The 8,933-nt window shown below is 48.9% G+C and overlaps 3 protein-coding genes across 3 annotated transcripts; 1 reads left to right on the top strand and 2 right to left on the bottom strand.

Annotated features, from left to right (window-relative positions):
• Positions 1–2,016: 2,016 nt before the first annotated feature.
• On the top strand, positions 2,017–2,562 carry PHYSODRAFT_404238 (hypothetical protein; the record flags this gene model as incomplete). Its single annotated transcript, XM_009530193.1, has 1 exon — positions 2,017–2,562. A coding segment is annotated over one exon (546 nt), but the record flags the coding sequence as incomplete, so codon positions are not given.
• A 3,824-nt stretch (positions 2,563–6,386) lies between these two features.
• Positions 6,387–6,704, bottom strand: PHYSODRAFT_333074 (hypothetical protein; the record flags this gene model as incomplete). The annotated part of the gene is made up of 1 exon (XM_009530192.1): positions 6,387–6,704. The coding sequence occupies one exon, from the start codon at positions 6,702–6,704 to the stop codon at positions 6,387–6,389; it is 318 nt and encodes a 105-aa protein (XP_009528487.1).
• A 1,787-nt stretch (positions 6,705–8,491) lies between these two features.
• Positions 8,492–8,884, bottom strand: PHYSODRAFT_333073 (hypothetical protein; the record flags this gene model as incomplete). Its single annotated transcript, XM_009530191.1, has 1 exon — positions 8,492–8,884. The coding sequence occupies one exon, from the start codon at positions 8,882–8,884 to the stop codon at positions 8,492–8,494; it is 393 nt and encodes a 130-aa protein (XP_009528486.1).
• Positions 8,885–8,933: the final 49 nt, after the last annotated feature.

Below are 8,933 nucleotides of genomic sequence, written 5' to 3'. Positions count from 1 at the left end.
TGCGCTTGATCATGGTAGTAGTGGGTTGATTCTCAGGGTAATTTGATCCTCTGGGGCACTCTGAGCCACAGCAAGATGAGGCGTACTCTGGGATACATTCTCCAGAGACACTTTCCGCCAGACTTTAGGCACTCATCGTAAGGGAAAGTCCGCGGCTGGACTGAGTGTTCTCTGAAATTCTGGGCGTGCACTCCCAGGATTCACACTTCCAGCCAGTTGGGCCCACCTGCGGTCAGACGCTGGATTCATCCCGAGAAATCACTTCTCTCCCACAGTCGCCATCCATGTCACACGGGTACAGCCGCGCCGTATCCAAGTCATCCACCAATCAGCATCCGATACAAACTCCAGGTCACAGAGGTGACGGCACATTGTCGGCAATTTTCTGGGGACCGCCTCGTGTGATTTGCATCCAACCACCTCAACGCTTTCGGCATCGCGGTCAACACTTCCTCGCGGCCTCTGCGTCTCCTACTGCTCAAGCCTCACATCTGGTAGCACAAGTCGGTCAATTTTCGCCGGGCAAGTGGTCAGAAGAGCTCCAACCGACTCGCCTCGCTACTTCGGCTTCAGTTCGACTACTGCTACAACCTCCGGGTTAGGGTTATCGTTTTTCGCTTTAACTGCTTCTCTACGTGCACTCTGACTTAGCGGCATTAACGCTTTTCGCTAGCCGTAAAAGTCTTGCATAGTCGACATCAACGCTTTTCGCTAGTCGATTTTTGCTAAACTAGCCTTACGCTTTTCGCTAACGGTTAGTTATCCGAAGGAGTGTACTAGTTTAACGCTGTTCACTTCACTAGACACCTTCACGCACGAAAGCCTAGTATATTGCGGAAACCTTTGTTTCACTTGGCCTTGAATGACCAAGGTGAACAACCAAAAAGGTAAACCAAACCCAAAACCTAGTCTACAAGCAGTAGATCGACTTCGTTTAAAGGGTTACTCGCAGTAAACCGCCTTGCAAGCTTGACTCACCACCTGCAGGCTCAGGAGGGGAGTTTTCGCTCCGAATCAGAGCGTATACTTTATCGAGAAGCTTGCCACATCCTAAGTTTACAAGTAGTGCGTATACGCTCATTACTGTGTTCGACCGTGAACTTAAGGAGAGCTCGCGTCAAAGAGCACTTGAAGAAGCTCAAGAGGAAGAGCTACTTATTCAGGGTGTCAGCCAGAAAACAGCCATTTCCAAGTCCAAGCGCCAACGCTTGAATTAGCGCTAAGTAGCGTTGTTTAAGTGTTAATTTGTGAAGTTTTTGTACTTTTTCGCATTGTTTTAGAGCAATTACACTTTGGCTCAGCCAATCAGTAGTTACCCTAAACCCCAGCACCCGTGTAATTCCGAATTGGAGAATCCGCGTGATTTTCAGCGTTTCCTGAATTGTTCGCGTAATTTTCGAGTATCTGGTAAGCTTTGGCGTAAGCTTCGGGTATTTTCCCAGTCTATGCCTAAGCGTACTGCTCGTGAGTGGGAAGAAGATCACCAACATCGTCGCATTCTCACCATTGAACAAGCCGTTCAACGCGCTTTCACCATCCGTGCTGCTACCCGTTTGCAGTACGAGGTTACTTGCTTGACGGATCACCCCCGTGAAGTTTTCTTTCCGTTTTTCGAGACTCACCTTGACCGTGTCATCGAGACTGAGTTTGGACTGTTTCTCTACGAGACCGTCGACAACTTGAACACCTGTGTCATCCGCATCGACACCAAAGTTCGTGCCTTCGTTGATCGCATCATCAGCATCAAGCGCGCGCGTTTCGAGTAGTTGTTGACAGTGTCGTCGTAGCTCTAGTTCTAGTAGCTAGTAGCTTGCATTCGTAGCGTAACTTTAATCAGCTTTTCGCTCAAGTTACACTATCATGACTTCGTTGAATCCTGGCGGATGGTCTGCTGACCGTCAAACCCAGTATGTGGTTGAAATGGTGCAGAAGCAACAAGCACTAATCGACGTTTTGACTTCGCCACGCAAGGAAGTCAAAGTTGAGGGCATAAGCCTACCTCGCTTCTATGGAAACATGGGCGACTCGGTTGAGTTGTATTTCGACCAAGTTGTCCATTACTTTGAGGCGAAGAACATTGATTGGCAAGATGAGAATCTGAGTAAGCGCAGTATTGCCATGATGACCGCCAATTTCAGGGGAAATGCTGCTGCATGGTACATGCTTTGCAGGGATTCCATCAGTGACGCCCAAGACTTGATCCAGAAGCTCACGAAGGAATTCGTTCCTCCGGACCTTCAGGAGCGCCTTCGAGATCGATTGTACAGTCTCAAGCAAAAATGTTGTTCTAGCTTAGAGGACTACATCTCTCGATTCCGCGTTGCTATCATGCAAGTCAAGGACATGAGTGAGCTTGACAAGGTCACGTACTTCATTCGAGGTCTTGTTAGCCCCACGAAAGAAGAAGTTCAGTATCGTCGTTGCACGACGGTATCTGAGGCTCTCTCAGTTGCACTCGAGTATGACAGATCGCACTTTCGTGCTGGTCCGTTTTACAAGAATCGTTGGACACATCCAAGGACTTTTGGACGTGCCAACTCCTCACCATTCACTCGTGCCAACACGGCTTCACAGCGTCCTGCTGACAATGAACCTGAGCTTATGGAAATCGACACCGGTCATGTGCATAGTCCACGCCGTGACAATTATCGTCGCCCTGTTCAAAGCAACAATCGCAACAGTGGCAACCACAAGAAGTGTCGGTATTGTAAGAAGCTTGGCCATACGATTGAACAGTGCTTCAAACTTTAAAATCGACAGAAGCACATATCGAACAACAGCTATCAGTCTGACACCAAGCGATGTCAGTTCGCTGCTCACACTTTGGCCACAGAGAAGCCAGAATCGGTTGAAGTTGTTGAGATAAATGATCTCAATGCTGCCACAATCCAGTCACTACCAGCTCCGGAATGAGTTGATTCGGAAGCCAGGTCTGTGTGAGGGCAAACGTGTCACCATTATGCTAGACACGGGAGCCACATGTTTGAACCACGTGTTTGTCGAGGAAAAGTTGAAGAAAGGTTGGATCGAACTATCCGATTCACCCTGGGTCTCCAACATCTTTAGTATCCCGAAGAAGGACCCGAAATTATGGAAACAACTCTCTCGAGCTGAGTGGCTACGATCGGGAAACGCCACGTTACCGATTCGTTGGGTGATTGATTATCGTTGGCTCACCTCGCAGACGATCATCGCCTGAATTCATCTCCCGAGAATTGACGAGACATTTGACAAGATGTATGGATGCGTCATCTTCTCAGTCTTGGATCTCGCGCAAGGTTACCATCAGATGAGGGTTGCCTTGAAGAGTCGTCAGTACACAGCGTTCCGCACTCATTTTGAGACCTACCAGTGGTGTGTTGCACCAATGGGTCTTGCTGGAATGCCAGGTGTCTGGTCACGTCTTCTATTGGGCAAATACGCGTTGATCGTGGTATACTTGGACGACATTTGTGTATTTTCCAAGAACATGAAGGAGCATCTGCAGCATCTCCGCATACTTTTCGAAGTGCTACCCAGGGAAAAGCTGTACTGTCATCGTTCGAAGTGTCATTTTGGGCAAAATCAAGTTCAGTTCCTAGGTCACACCGTGTCGAGCCAAGGCATCGCGGTGGATTCCAAGAAGACTGAAGTGATTGCCAATTGGCCAGTTCCCATGAACCAAAAGCAATTACAAAGGTTTTTGGGTCTCGCAGGCTACTACCGTCGCTTCATTTTCAACTACGCGACAATCGCCTTACCGTTTGGATCTCTGATCAAGAAGGACAACACCTGGAACTGGAATGAAGAGCATGATATCGCCTTCAGCAAACTGAAAACAGCACTACAATCCGCCCCAGTCTTGGCTTTACCGGATTTCTCTCCTCTGTTCATCGTGACAACCGATGCTTCAGGATATTGCGTGGGTGGAGTGCTTTCGCAAAAGCACAACGAACATGATCATCCGTTAACTTTCCTCTCCAAGAAGTTGGGTGTGCATGAACAAAATTGGCCTACCCACGAGAAGGAACTCTACGCAATTAAGCTGTCGTTGGAAAAATGGCGTCATTATCTTTATGGTCGTCATTTCGACATCTACACCGACAACAGTGCATGTCAGTGGTTGTTACACCACCCTAATGTTTCTTCGAAGCTTGCACGCTTCTTGACCTTCTTTGCTCAGTTCGACTTCACACTTCATCACTTGAAAGGGTCGATGAATGTCGTAGCTGATGCACTGTCCCGTCCTCCAATGGACTCAACTCCGAATGCGTTTCCATCACCAGTATTGGCTCCATCTCTTGCGAGCCAGACGATGACAAAACGACATCGAGTTTTCGAGTAGTGTGCGATCTACACGCAGTTAATGCTTCGTTGTCGACTTCAGACAGTGAAAGCTCGACTGTTCCAGATTCATAGAGTGTTGTGCGTCCCGCTATCAATACGATCAACTTTCACACGTGTACTCCGCAGTGTGACAGTTTTGCATCACGCTATCGTGCAAGACAGCATCAGAAGGTGAATACGATAATGGTGTCTTCGGCTCTCTCGCCTGTTGAATTTTCGGGAGAGGAGATGGCTGATGCTTCTGCTGGTCACCTCGCCATACATGATCTTTCCGATGGTTATCTCCACATCCCTGTTCAAGATGCAGAGATCGCCACATCGGTTGTGCAAATGCAACACGCAAGTTCGCTAGGATGGACTTCGAATCTCAAACAAGAGTTCATCAAAGCCTACCACACTGATCCCGGATTTCGAGACAAGTGTCGTTCTCCACACGATCCATACGTACTCAAGGATGGATTGCTTTATGTGCAATTCACGGACGACAAGGAGTCCAAAGTGATGAAACTTTGTGTCCCGAGATCGCAGCGCAATCGTCTAAGAACGAAGATTATCGAGCAATTTCATGATTTCAGTATTGCCGCGCACCCAGGAATTCGTCGTACGTATCTCCGTATCAAGCAATGGTACTACTGGGTGTCGCTTCATGAAGACGTTTCCGATTACGTGCAAAGTTGTGAAACCTGCACACGTTGGAAGCACAGCAACGCCAAGAAGAATGGCAAGCTAATTCCGATTCCAATTCCTAAGGAATGTTGGGAAGGCGTCTCCATGGATTTCGTCACTGGATTGCCAGAATCCGACGGCTATGATGCTATCATGACCGTCGTGGACAAGTTGTCCAAGCGTCCAATCTACTGTCCCGTTCACACTACCGATGATGCCGAAGAAATCGCTCATTACTTCTTCGACAATGTCGTTCGGCATCATGGAGTGCCTGCAGTGATCATCAGTGATCGTGATCCCAAATTCACGTCACGTTTTTGGAACTCTTTCGCGCAGATCATGGGTGTACAGTTGAATATGACAACGGCATACTGCGCTCAAGCTGACGGCCAAACCGAACGTCAAAACCTGGTACTAGAAGATGCACTCCGTTGCATGGTCTCGTATCATGGTGATGACTGGGCTGCCAAGTTGGGAACGATTGAGTATGCTCACGCTACGCCAGTCAGTGCTTCTACCGGACTTTCGCCATTTGAAGTAGACACAGGACGTAACGAACGCAATCCCTTCGGAACATTTCCTACGCTGTATACCACAGTTCAAGTACAACAAGGACTGTCTGAGTATGCAAACCGCTTTAAGGATGAACGCGACAAGATTATCGGCAAAGCCAAAGAACACCTACTCAAGGCTCAAGCATCGCAAAAGAAGTACTACGATCAACGTCGTAGCAACGTCCAATTCAAGGAAGGAGATTTGGTTATGCTTGATACACGCCGTATTCCACTCAGGCATACTGCGAAAGACATTGACGTCAAACGTGCAAAGTTAGCGGCTCGTAAAGTTGGTCCGTTCGTGATCAAGCGCATGATCAGCGACAACGCTGCCCGTCTTGATTTTGCCACGCAGTATGAAGTCGTTGAACCCTACTTTCAACGTAGATGTTCTCAGCCATTACGTCTCCAACCCGGACAAGGTTGAGACTCGTGTTCTTCCGAAAGCATCTCGCATCATCACAGATGAAGACACTGGAGAAGACCTCCACATTATCGAGCAACTGCTACGCAAGCGCCAGTTCAACCGCAAGATTGAGTGGCTTGTCAAGTGGCATGGTCTTCCAGACCACGAATATTCGTGGGAACTCGAGAAAGACATCAAACACGTCTCGAACTGGAAAGTTCTCGTCGACGACTTCAAGCGCCGTCAACGTGAAGTCAAACCCGGGAGGATGTAAGGATCGAGACGTGACGAGCACGTCGTCGGCCCGCCCCGTTCAAGTGCAAGACTAGGGCGTAAGCATGAGTCTAGCTTAGGCACCTTCACTCATGAGAAGGAAGAAACATGCACATGGAGGTCGAGCGGTGACGCTTCTTGTCCTTGGTCTCCTCTTCGGCTCAATCAGGAACTGGGATCTCGATCTCGCGGAGACGCTGGTAAATGGACACTGACACGCGGTACAAAGCGTTGTGGACGTCTGGTTGCGAAGCCTTAATGAGCTTGATGATGGCCTTCTTCTCCACCGGACGCTCAGTCTTGTTCGTTTTGACCTGCTTTAACAGAGCCTCTAGAATACGATCGGATTTCGCTATCGAGTTGTAGAGGTCCTGCCGAGCCTTGTCCGCCTTGCGTGGGTTGTTAACCGCAAGCCTCAGGAACGAACCAATCAGCTTCGTTTTCTTGTCCTTGTGGACCTTGGAGTGTGCTCTCGTCATCACCTAGCCCTACCGGGCCAGAAACAGCAAGTCGAAGTTAGTGCTGTGCCGGGCTACCAAGATCAAAAACTGACTAACCGGCTTCGAGACTTATAGTGCTCGACTTAGTTGCGGTGCAGTCTTCTTAGAACAGTAGCTACTTGGGCTAATGGGCTGTTACCGGGGCCAGTTGAAAGACAAACTTGCACCACGGCTGCCCAGCAGTTCTTTCCCACGTTCAGCGTACAGTAAGAGGTTGCCCTACTAAAGTACAGATGTCTCCCCAACAGTTGGGTTGGTCACGCCGACGTGACACTTACACCGCAAGCTGAAAATGCCTCCCCTTGAAGTGCCGTGCAGCGGCGAGCCTTCCCCCCGCAAGTGCTACCAGATGTCGTGTTTGGCTCCGGAGTGTAGGTGGTTAAGGTGAAGAGTCCTGGTCGATGGGCCAGGAAGTGTAGACTTGGTTGTTGAGATCGAAGTGCGGGACACGAGGTGTATTTGCGAATGAATCCTTAGCCTAACATGCATGCCTCGCTGTGGTCCTAGATGAGCACAGCGCGATATTTGCTTATTTCTGTTGTGTCTCTTACCTATGTGTTTGTCCTCGTCTCTTTGTGTTGATTTCATGTATTTCCTACTAAATGCCTGTTCACTGTTTCTGATTTCTTTTCTTTTTGACTTAATGCATGTTCGCTGTGACTGCTGACCCTCTCGGGTAGCAATCCCATGCGTGTCGAGCCTCTGGTCACGAGCAACCAAGCCCGAGCCTTTGCTCCGCATCGCTCTGACGTGCTTGCTCAGCAGGCCAGAGGTGCTGGGCATGACAATTGATTATAGTTGCGGACGATAAAGACGGGGTGGTCATCTCACATGTCAGATCAGTTTCTGCAACATGATTTGCCACATCGGTAAGGATGCAAATTTAGTACAGAGATTTGTATGGTTAAACCAGCCTTATTCAGTGGGGCACAATTGTGAAAATAGTTGACCAAGCGGCGTACAGCAGCAAAAAAAGAGCTTGTTTTGACAACCTTGGCGATTTTCATGTACAGTAATGTGCGTGAATACCGGACACCTGATATATATATAAGGTCTCTAAGAGTATAAGGTGAATCCGATTGGTTAGGAAAAAGCAATGTATTGATATGATTTAGCTCGTCAAGAAATTGATGGCGGCCTTGTTAATAAGGCCCGAGTGATACCAGCAATGCTGTATGGTATCTGTGAGGCTTGATCAGTAGGAGACGCAGAGGCCGCGAGGAAGTGTTGACCGCGATGCCTAAACCGTTGAGGTGGTTGGATGCGAATTCGAAAGTGAGTTTATTTCGAAAAAGCCCTGTGGCCGGCCGTCTGGGCAGTGCCCAATGCGGTGCTAGAGTAAATCAATCTGATTGGTCAATCCACTTCAAGTTGAAGTGAATTGACGTGCGTCATACAAACGTCAATGTAGTTGACAGAGATAATGCACTCGCTCGTCATCGACTCTCACGTGTCATCGACCTCTTCAAAGTCATCGAAGAAGGCCAGGACCTCCCACAACGCATAACTCGGCCCATCTTAGGAAGTAGCGTAGGCTAGCGTACAAGCGGGTTGTTGGTCCGATTTACGATGTCTTCGCTCACACTGTTAATGTTCCACCACTCCGGCTTGAACTTGTTGATCCAGATTTTCTTGAAGTACTTCTAGAACTTCCAACTGTCCAGTTGGACCAGGAGTAACCAATACCCCTCGCTTGGCAGTCGCGCTTGATCATGGATCGGACCTCGTGGGCGCCTCGGAGGGTATATCCATAGGTCGGATAACCGTCAGCGGTCAATGCAGCCCTCCCGCATGGTCAAGTCCACTTCATCTTCCGTGATCTTCAACTTCATCATCTTCCGACGGAGCGCTTGCTTGGAGTGAAATAGGCAGCCAACAATTCGGGATTCTGGAAACTGGTTCTGGACAGACGTGATCATGGCGAACTCGAAGTCGCACACAACATGCGCTGGAAAGATTTTCTGCCTTGCCCCGACGTAAATGTTGTGAAACGGGCGATCGTACACCTGAGCCGTTTTCCCGGTCGTAAGGACGTACCAAATTGGCAAAAAGAGCTCCGAAATCAAATCGTAGAGCATCACAATCTCCAACTGGTAGAATGGAGCAGGCACCCAACGATAAGTTGAGTCGATGAAGACTGAACTTTGCCGCTGCTTCATACGATCCAAATTGTGTCCGTCATCAGCAGCATCCCCTCTTTTCGGTCGG

The sequence above is a fragment of the Phytophthora sojae genome (genome assembly GCF_000149755.1).
Source record: "Phytophthora sojae unplaced genomic scaffold PHYSOscaffold_5, whole genome shotgun sequence".
Classification (NCBI taxonomy): domain Eukaryota; phylum Oomycota; class Peronosporomycetes; order Peronosporales; family Peronosporaceae; genus Phytophthora; species Phytophthora sojae.
Note: the sequence above shows the minus strand (reverse complement) of the source record. Positions and strands in the feature narration are given on the sequence as shown.